The 13,547-nt window shown below is 41.8% G+C and overlaps 1 protein-coding gene across 1 annotated transcript; it reads left to right on the forward strand.

Annotated features, from left to right (window-relative positions):
* Positions 1-10,928: 10,928 nt before the first annotated feature.
* On the forward strand, positions 10,929-11,986 carry LOC308402015 (ferritin, heavy subunit). Its single transcript, XM_080890537.1, has one exon. It carries the CDS (start codon positions 11,174-11,176, stop codon positions 11,705-11,707), a length of 534 nt encoding a protein of 177 aa, XP_080746663.1. The 5' UTR covers positions 10,929-11,173; the 3' UTR covers positions 11,708-11,986.
* The last annotated feature ends 1,561 nt before the right edge of the window (positions 11,987-13,547 follow it).

A 13,547-nucleotide genomic window follows, 5' to 3' on the forward strand; every position in this document is an offset into this window, starting at 1 on the left:
ACAGTACATAGGTAAATGGATTATTGTCGGTGTACACAGTGAAGAATGGTGCATAATATAGGCAATCACGGAATTTTTCTGTGATAGCCCACTTGAGAGCAAGAAACTCTAACTTGCCTGAATGCAGATGGTAATTCTTCTCAGCTGCAGTTAAAGTGCGGGAACCATAAGCAATCACACGAAGCTTTCCATTCTGCTTTTGGTACAACACGGCACCTAATCCCTGGTTTGACGCATCAGTGTGAAGGGTGAATGGCTGTGAAAATTCTGGAAAGCCTAGAACAGGGGGCTGAGTTAGACAGTCTATCAGCTGCTCTAGTGCTAACTGGTGCATGTTGGTCCACTCAATAGGTGTACTCGAAGGGACACTACACCTGTTTCGCTTTGTTTGCCACTTTAATCTTGTGTTTCGCTGGGTTTCAGCATCTGCAGGTCCCTTGAGCAAGTCATACAGAGGATTTGCAATTCTGGCAAAATCCTTGATGTATTGTCTGTAATAACTTAGTAGGCCCAACATTGCTCTTAGTTCACCAACAGTACCTGGCCGTTTGTTTTTCAAAGCTGTTACAGCAGCAGTGTCTGCGGGGTCTATCGTGCTTCCCTCTGCTGACACAGTCCTGCCAAGGTACCTCACTTCTGTCCTAAACAGGTCACACTTCCTTGGTTTGAGTTTGATTCTGTACTCCCTGAGTCGGCGCAGCACTTTCCTGACATCCTCAACATGATCCTCAAACGTTCTGCTAAAGACAAGGACATCATCGAGGTAAGGCACACATATTTCATCCCTTAACCCTTCTAAGCACTCCTCCATGCAGCGTTGAAATGCTGCCGCAGCGTTGAAATGCTGCCGGAGCATTCATCAGTCCAAATGGGATTCTGACCCACTCATACAGGCCCCAGGGGGTCACAAAAGCTGTTAGGTGTTTACTGTCTTTGCCCATGAACCCCTGGTGGTATGCTTTACCCTGGTCCAGTAGAGAAAAGAGAGTGTTGCCACCTAAGTTGTCCATGATGTCTTGTACTCTGGGAATAGGGTGGCGGTCTGGGTGAGTCTTCCTATTCAGCTCTCGGTAGTCAATACACAAGCGCAATGTACCGTCTTTTTTTCTCACACAGACTACTGGAGAGGAGTAAGATGAGTTTGATTTTTCCACCCACCCCTGAGCTATTAGGTCCTGTAGGTAGTTTTTCATTTCCTGATACAAGGGTTTTGGTACAGAGAGATAAGTCCGTGTGACTGGCTCATTATCTTTCAACGAAATGTTCATTTGCAAGTTTTCAACACAGCCTATGTCGTCATCAGATTTAGAGAATGACTCTGACTCTTCTCTTAACATCTGACTAACAGCTTGTCTCTGGTGGTCATTCAGGTGAGTCAAGTCGACAGGTGGGTCCCATTGTTCACTTCTAGGTGTGTTCTCACCTGAGCTCTTAGCCTGGATGGGACGGACTGATGCAGTAGGGAGGCAGTCAGTTTTGAATACATTAGCAGGATATATTGATGCAACAGACTGCACAGTTCCAATAACAGTCCTACTTGGCAGTGTGATATCATGGCTGGTGGGATTTTGTACACTAATGACAATTTTTGGTGTCATACCAGTCTTTACTAAAACAAGGGTATCACAGAACTCGAGTCCTTCAGGCCAATGTGGGTTCTCATGAGGCTCGAAGATCAGGGTTCTATCTTCTTTGAAAGGTGGGGCTTGCACTCGACACTCTATTTGGACGGAGCTCTGTTTAGGCACTTCAACTCTCTCATTTGTTGTTCTTACACTGTGCTCACATGGCTGTCCCACTGTCACTGCATTAACAAAAGCTCTTGCCCTACTCTTTCTGAGGTGAGGAAAAGCTACTTTTACTGTTTTCATGAGTTTCTCTTTATTCTTATTGTTTGTCTTATCCTGTACTCTGTTTGCAACTAGGTGTGAAATCACATTGAAGCCAATTATGGGGCATGACTGTTGGTTGCCTTTTAACACTAACACAGGTATTAGCAGATCTTTATCATTAGCAGTAAGTCTGAAGCTTACCTCAAGCCAACCAATATATGGTATTTCCGTCCCATTGGCTGCTTCAAGTTGCAGTGGTTCAAGTGGGTCTACTAGTTCTGCTATATCTCTTAGTTGGACATCAGGCAAATGGGTCTGTTTCCAGGCCGCATCTACAGCACAAATTTGTGAACCTGTGTCCCAAAGTGCCTGGATTCTTTGGTTGTGCAGAAAGCACTGAATGAGACATTTCTCTCCTACAAGCTCTTTTACAGTAGGCATCTTCACTGGATTACTTCTTTTCCTACACTTTGGTTTGCAACTTGACTGTGTTTCCTGTTTCTTAATAGATGAACATGTATGTGGCTTACAGTACCTTCTGTGCACAGACCAGTGTGTCTCTTGACAGTCTTTTGAGCAGTACAATGTTATTTTACAAACAGAACAACATTTTAACTTCATACTCTCTTCCTTTCCCTCACAGTTAGCACAATATTGGGACTTTTCAATGCTGTCGGTTGCCCCATGTCCCGTGGGAGCAACCTCCCTTAGTTTAAAGGGCTCCCTTTATCTGATTTTGTCAGTCTAGGTGCTTTACAACCTGCACGGAAATGCTCACTACTCCCACACCTAAAACAATGCTGGCAATATGCCTCACCTGCCTGCACACATGCAAAACATCTGGGACGGTGACTTGGTGAGGGATAATATCGCTGTGGTGCGAATCTTTGTTGAAACTGTGCTGTCCCATGCACATGCCCAGGTCCATATGCTGAGTGGTATTCCTGTGCTGCTGCAGGAGGGTGCTGGTGGTAAAATGGCATGCAGTTTTGTTCAGCCTTAATGGGGAAAGGCTGCTGAGGTGCTGGGGTTGTCTTTTGAATGGTTTCTCTGATTTGGGAAACTTCAGCCCTCAAGTCTTTCAGCAGCACCATGTCAGCACGCATTTCCTTTATTTCTGTTAGAAGATCAGGGGGTGGAGGGGCTGGTTTCTCTTGAGCTGTGCTTCTCTTTCCCACTGGGGAATCATTAGACTGGACAGTATTTACAGCTGTTACTCGTGATGGAGCGGCATGTTTCTTTTTGTCCTGTCTTTCCTTTTCATTTGCGACTGCAATATTTACCTTCTCGAGCAACAACTCATCTGAAGTATTTGTTTGCAGGAGGTAAGGTTGCAGGTCACTTTTAATATTGTCATTCTGAAGACCAGTCAGGACAGTATGCATAAAAAGGCTCTGGACTAGTGCTGGATCATACTTCAGACTGGACTCAACTTCCTGAGAAGCAAACAGGATTTTCTGTCTCAAGTCCATTGTCCTGATCAAGAAATTTTGGGGTGTCTCTTTACTACTCTGAACCTCAGAGGTAAGTTGTTTGTATAACTCTGTGGCACCTTTTTCCTGGTAATGAGACCTGAGGATTCTCCTAAGAGCAGGTAATGTGAGGTTTTCTTTTCCTTCAAGATAACTCCTTAGCTGCAAGCCTGGCGTGATAGCACGAATTACAGCATCAGTGATTTCTGATTCTGGGTAGCCTCTATTGATCCCGCTTTCAATTTGTCTGGCCAGACTGGAGAATGTTAGCCTGTCTTTTTGCCCCGGCTCTCCTATTTGGCCTGATATCTTAAAATCTTTGCGCCACATGGAACTGTTTGGTGCTGTTGGAACAATGTTTCTCACTGGGGTGCGAGGACTTAAGGCAGGATTCATGCTATTCCTCATCAAGTCATGCATTTCACCCTCTTTTTGTTGTAAGAGCAGTCTTAATGTCTCTAACTCCTCCTGGCTACTTTCCTGGTCCTGAACAGCTGGATCCACTGTTTCATTCACACCTTGTTTTTTATCCATTTGTATGTCACTTATAATGTCCTGGACATTAAGAAGTTCTGACATACCTTCATCCTCTCGGGTAGCCAGCTCGGTGCGTTCAAGGTGCTTAACTAAATGCGAGACTAGCTGACTGCGCGTTCTATTAATCACAAACTCTTTTCCTGGTCCTGAGATTTGAAGTACATCACATAATTTAGTCAGCTGCTCTAAAGTCAGTTGATACAGTGTTCCTTTAATCTCCAGCTGAAGCTTTTCTAATTCAGACTCCATGTTGTCAGAGGAGTTAGCACAAGCAGTCAGTTGAGAAATGATCAGACTTAGTTGGCTTTTACTGCCCCCTAGTGGCCACTTTTTCACTTCAGGATACAGATACCAACGTAGGTCTAGCGATGTCTCTGCTGCTTTACTATGCTCCTTTCTGATACCTGGGTCGTCTGGGGGGGATGATCAACGAGAGGATTTCTCTTACAGGTCAGGGATGGTCCTCGAATCAATCATCCCAGCGGTGCCTCCAAATGTTGTGCCCTTAAACAGGGGAAATAGTGAGGAGAGGTGAAAGAACGGCACAGACACGCAGCACGCAGCTCTCACTCTCACTCGTCTGTATTGAGTGAAGGAGGAAGCGCGCGAACCCACCTACTGGAGCCCTGAGGCATTAACAATGGATCGACGCACAATCAACCCAGGCAAAACTTTCACTACTTATCTCCCTCTATATTCCCACTGCATATTCTATTCGAAAACAGTCAAAGCAACCAATAAAACATTAATAAGGGCATGACATGAAATGTAAGGAACAGAGATGTACAACTTCAAAACTAATCAAATTTATGATCCACCACACAGGACCCAGAGATAAAAATCACTAACGAAATAGGCTAAAAATACCAAGAAAAGAAAAAGTTGTATGTTAAAAATACAAACAATTAAAAACACTGGTGGATAATAATCAATACTTGACAAAAAGGAGATAATTTTGCTTAGCTTTTCTAAAGCATACCTAGTACAGGAAGTGCAACAGGGTTTTGAATTGACCAAACCTCAACATATCCCTTATGTAGAGGACTGTGTTGAATCAACTTCATTCATTAAGCAAGGAAAAGGCCTGACACTGTAATTCTCTGTCTATTGCACAGTGTCTGTCCTATATTTATCAGCTGTTTTATTACAGCGATATGGCAGCCTCGCTTCTGTCAGTCTGCCCCAGGGCAGCTGTGGCTACAACCGTAGCTTACCTCCACCAGTGTGTGAATGTGAGAGTGAATGAATAGTGGCATTGTAAAGCGCTTTGGGTGCCTTGAAAGCGCTATATAAATCCAATCTATTATTATTATTATTATTATTATTATTATTACAGGAATAATCAGGAAGATTACAAAAAAATCAAAGAAAAAGTATTGTAGAAGTTGCCAGATGATACATGTTTTTTTTTTTGTTTTTTTAAGATTGTATGTTTCACTGTCAGCCCCTTTTCATACTGCACACTATGTGTTCTCATTTCAGATTCCACTCTATAATCTTGGTTAACATAGAGAGGTTTCTTATTTCCAGCTAAAATTACAGTGCAAACATATTCTTTAGAGCAGGAGTCTCAAACTTGCACATATTGATGTGAAGAAATATAATACAATTCGGCCCTTGAAGTTGCTTTTATTAGAGAGGATTTGTTTGTTGTTGAGAGCAATGTTAAAATAGGTTCTTTAAAACACCCAAAATTATTTAATATGAAGGCAGAGAGTAAACATGTCTAGGCTGTGTTAGTTAAGTGAGAGTTATTTGTAAAGAAAACAATTTTCACTTGCAGTCAAAAACTAATGTGTACACTTATATATCTGCATTTTTATTTTGTTAAATACAAACAAAATTATAGCAGAAGTGCTGCCACGTGTCTGGCCAGAAAGACAGTATCAGTTAGTTTATTTGGTAGTTCAATGAAAGGCTTCAATTAGTTAAGAGTGAGGAAAGAAAATTGCGTTCACGTTTGCGATTTTGTCTTGTTATACAATATTTGAAATTTAGAAAAAAAAACCACTACATTTTCAGAAAGATTTGTGGGTGTTTTCTTGTTTGTTTCTTTTGCACTACTTGAACACTAAAGTGGCCCTCCAGTGAGATGACAGTGCCAGCAGTGGCCCACAGCTCATTTAAGCTTGAGACCCCTGCTTTAGAGCATATTTGTCTCCCATCTATAATGTACATTCTCTGCACTATCATTAAGTAATTGTTACACGTTTGTCAGACATTCAAACCACAAGAAGTTTTGATTTCTCACCCAAAAAGTGTTTTTTTTTTATTTATATCTGAACACACTATATATATACATCTAGAAATAGACTAGTGTATGTGAATCTCTTATGCCTGTTGCACACTTTTACTCGTGTCATCATTGTTATCTTTAATTTTGCATATTTGATTTTGGTGTTGTCTGTGAAGGTTCTCAATCATCCAGGTCATAGTAATCTAAGCAGCTTGGAAAGAAAAGCATCTGGACTTTAAGTTTCTTGAAGATGTTTCACCTCTCATTTGAGAAACTTCTTCAGTTCTAAGAGGAACTGGTCGAGTCCCAGATTTTTAAGCCTTTTTGGGAGTGTCCCTAAGAGGATCACTGACCAACTATTGATCGTCTGTCCAATCACATGAACCAAGGTGTGAAAACAGGTATAGGTCACTATCAGTCAAGGTTTCAGGTGTACACATTGTGAGACCTTGCCCTATCCTATCATGTGACTTACTGAGATAAAATGACCCAAAATGTGAGTGGGCGTTAAGACTTCTGAGAAGGGATCTCAAAACTGGATTATAGATAGCAGACCGTTGGTGTCATAGGCACAATGTGTTCACCCGTGAGAGTGTCACCTTGACTTCTGTGATTAGGCAGAGGATCAATACTGGGTCCTTGACCTTCCAAATAAGATTTTTAAACAGTCCAGATGCTTTTCTTTATAAGTTTAGACATAACACCTGATTTGTCAATCCAGGTTTCTATCAATTTTTCATGCTGTACCACAGCGAGCAAAATAGAACTTTATGGCACTAGGATTTTTTTAAAACTTAATTCAACAAAAGATAAGACAAGATAAGACAAACGTTTGCTCTTTTTCATGTGGTACTAATAAAGTGTGAGCTAAGAGCTGTAGCTACCTCAGTAGCACAAAGACATAAAGTATATACTGTACAAAATCTTTTCAGAACTTGAACATTAAAGGAATGCCGATGTGCCAGCGTGAGCAAAAAAGAAAAAAGCGACTACTGAGGAAGTTTTTTTCCCCCTTTCCTCCTCATTTTGTATCAAGTACCTTTTTGAATATTTAATTGAGAGCAGAACAACAACATCTTAACTGCTTTATGATTAGAGGGAAATTTGATAGTGTCAGTTTAGTTGAGGAATTCCATCATGAAAATGGGGAAAATGAGTTTTCTTGTGAATATGAAATTTGGTCCAAAAAAAAGAAAAAAAAATAGAATAGTAAAATGATGTATTTACTTTTTTTTGTTTATGACTGAGGTTTACCAGCAAGTGAGGATTGGTAACAGGAGGAGGAGACAAGTTCAACAAATAATATAAATAGATCACGTCAGACACTTGTGAACATGCATTCAAGTGTGAAGAGAACCCGGCACCAAACACGCACAGCACGGAGGAACAGTTCCTCAGAAGGCCATCCACCACCTTCAGCTCTCAGCCTGGACACACACACACACACACACACACACACACACACACACACACACACACACACACACACACACACACACACATTTATTTAAGCAATGCTTGATCAAACATTGCATAAATAATAATGGATTGGATTTATATAGCGCTTTTCAAGGCACCCAAAGCGCTTTACAATGCCACTATTCATTCACTCTCACATTCACACACTGGTGGAGGCAGCTACAGTTGTAGCCACAGCTGCCCTGGGGCAGACTGACAGAAGCGAGGCTGCCATATCGCGCCATCGGCCCCTCTGGCTAACACCAGTAGGCGGTAGGGTAAAGTGTCTTGCCCAAGGACACAACGACCAGGACAGAGAGCCCAGGGATCGAACCGGCGACCTTCCGGTTACAGATGCGCGCGCACACACACACAAAAGATCAAAACACCCAATTAGGGAATCAAACGTAGTTGCTGCGCAACCAGCGAGGCAATGTGCAAGGGCCGCAAACCCAAACAATACCAAAGAACAAATGAAGTAAAACTTAAAACAAGACAACAAGAAAAAAGAAACAAAAAAGAAAAGAAAGATACTGCGAAAAAAAACGGCAGCAGCTCCAACATCTGCAAAATGACAAGTTGCATTTAGTGGAATGCCGCTTTAAATTTGAAGCTGAATTCACGGGCAGCTTACATATACCTGGCCCGCTAAACTACTTCATTTGGACAAAAGAGGAGAGCTTCCCAACCAAATGCCCGGTGGGCCGATGGTGATTTTTCGTTTTTATGGGCCAATGGGTTTTTTGTTTTTTGTTTTTTTGTTTTTTTTTTTGGGGGGGGGGGTTCGTTTTTTTCCGTAACGGTATAAACACTGAAAGGTGGTGGATTTGACCGGATGCTGGGAGATGTGTAAAGTAACTCAGTTGTTTGGTGGTGGCAATGGCAGAGCTGCCACAGATTCAGTAACATTAGCAAGTGATGGAGGCCAGCAGATGCAACATGCTGGTAGGTGGATGACGGAAAGGCAGGAGGAGCAGAGACCCAAGGCGGTGAACTGAACTTCAGGTAAGAAGTTATGACCTGCAGTCTGTCTGGGTCAGATATAAACCAAGTTTAGGTGTAGTTTATTTTCGTTATGCTGACTTTTTACAGTCAGTTATAATAACTCCTACTTTGTACTAGCTAGCATGATGGAGTTTATATACAGCTGGGCGGGTGCTATGATGTTAAACTTGTTTTATCTTACTTTATTTGTGAGGTTAGTTATTAGAGTTTCCAACCGTCCCGTAAAAAACGGAATCGTCTGGTATTCAGAGAAAATATTGCACATTTTGTGTTGAGGTGAAAAGGAACACAGTTTGTCCCGGACTTCAGCTACAATGAAAAAGACACAAAGCTGGATTTATTCTGTGTCTTTGCTGCACAGCTGCCTCTTCTTCTCTCATTCTCTCCCCTCCCTCTCCTGTTTCTTATTTCAATCATGAAACTGATCAATGATCAGCTGATCAGTTTTACTCTCCTGTTTGTTTATCGCCCACTTTGCGCCACAAAGAGGAAAACAGCGGATGTCGCGCTAAACAACGGCAGCACGTTTAAGCTTGATCAGCTGTTGTTAGAATTTATTTAATATTAATTTCTAGTATCAGCTGATGTTTGCTGGAGCCACAGCTGTAAAAGCTGCTGGTCATGATATGGGTTTGGTTATCTGGTGAGAGGGAAACATGAAGATGAAACCAGGAGATGTCCTTACTGAATCATCAGAGCTGAACAGGTGATGGAGAAACAGGTTTACCTTTTAGGTGACATGGATGAGTTGAAGGGAAGTTATGAACTGTTTCTGAGCGACAAATAACCCCAGGATCCTTTCTGTGTAGCTGACAGCTGGTAACTGTGCAGGGGCGGATCTAGCAAAGTTTTGCCAGGGGCCAGGTAGGGCATTAACACAGAAAGAGGGGCACAAAGACATACTTTTCTTTCTTATTCTCATTTAAAATGTCTTGCTTTTAACAGATAATTATCTGAATCTTACAACAAATGTTTTCATCTGATGTAAAATTTATAGAAATCCATTATTGTACATAGTAATTTTTTTAGGGTCCCATCATAATTTCTTCAGAAGTAGCTAAGTACTGTATATGATGCCAGTATTTTCCCACATTTTCTAGATACTGTATCAGTACTGTGTGTAAAATGCCATCAAAAAGTCAATTAAGTTTTATTCTTTCTCACCTGTCTTTCTGTCTCCTTTCACTTTTTGAAGGTTGCCATGTTAGAAAAAATATTTTTGCCCTGCCATGCTGTTTGTTGATGTGGCAAATGAATGGTTTATGAAAATATATCTAAATCTGTCATCAGTAATCAGTAATGATCATGTCTCACCTCTAGTCTTCTCTGTCTTAATTTCAGGTTTTCGCCATGTGTTCTAGATAGTTTAGGAGGTTAACTCGACCAAGCAGTCTACTTTTGGGTACTGTTTAGAATACCAGAATAGGGAGGATGGTGTAGGTTTAAGTTTATTACATTGATACATATATACCAACAAGACCGTGTACATCACTGTGACAACAGCGTTTGTTTTCATTCAAAGGCTTTATGGTTTTTCCTTTAATACCTGGTGAGCCGGTCTCTAGTCAAAATGCCCGGGCAGATTTTTTTGTCCCAGTCCAGCCCTGTTCCCAACCCAGCAGCAACAGGTGACAACATGCCAGTTTAGGCGAACAACGCGATGCATACATCTTCTATTGTACTGTGTTTTCCTAGGGAGGAGTGGTAAATTTCCCACCACAACAGAAAAAAGAGATGCCACAACAAAAGGCCTCTAAGTGGATAGCCAAGTTTGATTAAGCTGATAAAACGTCTACAACTTCTGTGCAAACACACGCACTACGTAAATGAATGCACCTGTTCAAAGCAGCTGACCAAACAGAAAGCGACAACAGACGCTAGGAAATTCAGCGTCCTCATATACACAGCGCCCCTCCTGGCAATAGGTCAGCATGTTGAAAACAGGCATTGAGACCAGGCTTAAACCATCCTACTGCAGACAAGAAATAAATGTAAGTCTTGAATTTTAGAGAGGATATGAAAAGGAATGACATTACAAATACTTGTAGGGAACCTGAAAAATTGCAGAATCCAGTTGACCTATAAAGTGTTGTTTGTTTGTTTTATTGTTTTATTCTCCCAGACAAAACTGAAGAGTAAATGATTAATTTCCTTGTAAATTTTATTTCCGACCTCCAAAGCCAAGGCAGCATAAATTAACCTGGAGTTGCCCTCGGCCTTTCCACCTTAGTCATTAAGACTCTGCCTCTCAGAGGTAGATCCCTTAATAGCCACTGATTGAAACGTTTTGGGAGGCTTTTTCTTTTTCAATTACAAGATGAAAGTTCTAACAGCAGCAATAAAGTTACTAACAAATTCCAATTTATCTAGAGCTTGAAAAATAGTTGTGTCTCTCGTTATCGGACAGTGAAGGTTACCTGCTTCAACAGTGCTTGAACGGCAACCTTTCAACTGTCTTTATACAGTACAGCACGGGACCAGTCGCTCCGATACATCGAGTGAATTTAAACTTGAAACATTAGCTAGCTTAGTCAGCCTTGAAAACCACCTAGCTCGGAAGCTAACTCTTTGTTTTGCTAACAACGCACTGCTTCGACCTCCTCTCAACAAGACCTGCCACTGAAATTTGAACCATGAGTTCCCAGGTCAGACAGAACTTCCACCAGGACTGCGAGGCTGCAGTCAACAGGCAGATCAACCTGGAGCTGTATGCCTCCTACGTCTACTTGTCTATGTCCTACTACTTTGATCGTGATGACCAGGCATTGCACAACTTTGCCAAGTTTTTCCATCATCAGTCGCATGAGGAGCGTGAGCACGCTGAGAAGCTAATGAAACTGCAGAACCAGAGGGGTGGAAGGATCTTCCTCCAAGACGTCAAGAAGCCAGACAGGGATGAGTGGGGCAGCGGTGTCGAGGCTCTTGAATGTGCCCTGCAGCTCGAGAAGAGCGTGAACCAGTCACTGCTGGATTTGCACAAACTCTGCTCTGAACACAATGACCCACATATGTGCGACTTCATTGAGAATCACTACCTGGATGAGCAGGTGAAGTCCATCAAAGAGCTGGCTGACTGGGTGACTAATCTGCGCCGCATGGGCGCTCCCCAGAATGGCATGGCGGAGTACCTGTTTGACAAACACACTCTTGGCAAAGAGAGCAGCTAAATCTCTCACACCACATTTACTACAGCTTATGTGTATTTGTATCTTGCTTCAAAATGAAAAGCCATCTGCATGTTGCTGGTTAGACCTTTAAAGTTATTACTCATGTTATTATTAGAAGCCCCTGTGAGTTTGTTCAAACCCTCCCTATATCTTGCATGTCTCTCTACAATTAGAACTGCTCGTCATTGCTACATATTTGCTGTATTTTAAAGCCTGGAGGTGTTACTCAGACCAAATAAACCAACCCTCTGGATTCTGAAAAAAAAAAAAAAAGAAAAATAGTTGCACTCTATGGTATCAAATGGTTTGTAAAAATCTAAAAATAAAAGGAAGGGTAATCGAAGATATCCAAAATTAGCCTTATGTTATTTGTTATATGTTTGTTTTTCACAAAACCTGATTGTGTCTCATCAATAACTAAGTTTAAAATGGACCTTAATCTTTTTTCTTTCTTTCTTTCTAGCAAGAATTTATGCTAGAATTTTATAATCATTATTTATAAAACAAATAGGATGCCAATTGTCAATGATCAAAGATCCTTCTTTTTTGGTATTAGAGAAGTTAGACCCCGAGTTAAAGTTGTTATGAGAAGTCAGTTTTGTAAACTTTCTATATAAACTTGCATTAGAAAGGGAACTAACTCATCAGAGAAGGACTTATAAAATTCAACCAAGAGGCCATCTGTTCCAGGAGATCTATTGGTCTTTTGTGTGTTCTTATTTTATTTTTATTGTTCTAGTGTGTGCGTGTGTGTATGTCCATCCCTAGGTCAAGCTGCAGCTGAGGGAGGAGGAGGGGGCTAACTCTAAATCCCAGGCCCTTCTCAACAGTTTTTGACCAATCAGATAGACGCACATTATCCTTATAAATATGTGTACCGCTAAGGTAGGGCATTCCTCTCCTGGGAGTTGACTACAGCAAGCTGCTGCTAACTGTAGTTTTCTAACTGAAGGGAGATCCATGTACATTAATTATTCTTTGAACAGCTTGAGGCAATATATCTGTTTAACTTGAATAGGTCCAGAGCTATCTTTATCCTTGTATGGTCACCTGTAATCCTACACCAGGTCACATAATGTCCCGTAATTCTTGATCAGATGTGGAGATCTGATCTACCTTCAGAGAGTTTAATGGTCATCTGCAATGGTTTGACAAAAACTGAAGCTGATAGCTTTTGACGCTCACGTATGGTCTCCATTGTGTTTTGCTCCATTATGTTTCCTGTTCAAAGCCTATTCCATGTTTTCCAAACACAGATTTCCAGTAGTGCCCATCAGCTCGAGTGTGTCAACGAGCTTGCTCAATATGGCACTGCTAATCACTTTCCTCAGCTGGTTTTTCCTGGGACAGCTTTTCCATGTGCTCCTGTTCCTGCGGTTCAGCTTCCCCCTGCAACTGTTCCAGTTCCCCAGGTAAGGGTCGCTAGGGCTCGACCATTCTCCAGCCTTTCCCTGCACCCGTACCAGTGCCTCGGGTGAGGGTGGCCGGGGCTCAACTGGTCTTTGCTCATGTTCCTGGGCCAGCTGAGGCTCCGCTCATTCCTGTCTTTACGCAACATTACTCTGCCTCGCCTCTCTCCTTCACTGTACACAACTCCCCCATGCACGGGGGCTGCACGCCCTAAAATCCTTTCATTTTCTCAAAAATCGACAGTGCACCTTATGTATGAATTCTGATTGTGCTTACTGACCGCAAACCGATTTTGTGGTACACGGCACTCAGCAATCTTTAAAAAATTTTTTATTTAGTACGACTTTGGTAAGCTACGAAGCTGCACCGCTGTCACAGTCTGGCAGAGGCAGACTATAGGGAGTGAAGAAGTTGGACCCAAGTGCGTACA

Source organism: Rhamphochromis sp. 'chilingali' (assembly GCF_963969265.1).
Source record: "Rhamphochromis sp. 'chilingali' genome assembly, chromosome: 9".
Lineage (NCBI taxonomy): Eukaryota > Metazoa > Chordata > Actinopteri > Cichliformes > Cichlidae > Rhamphochromis > Rhamphochromis sp. 'chilingali'.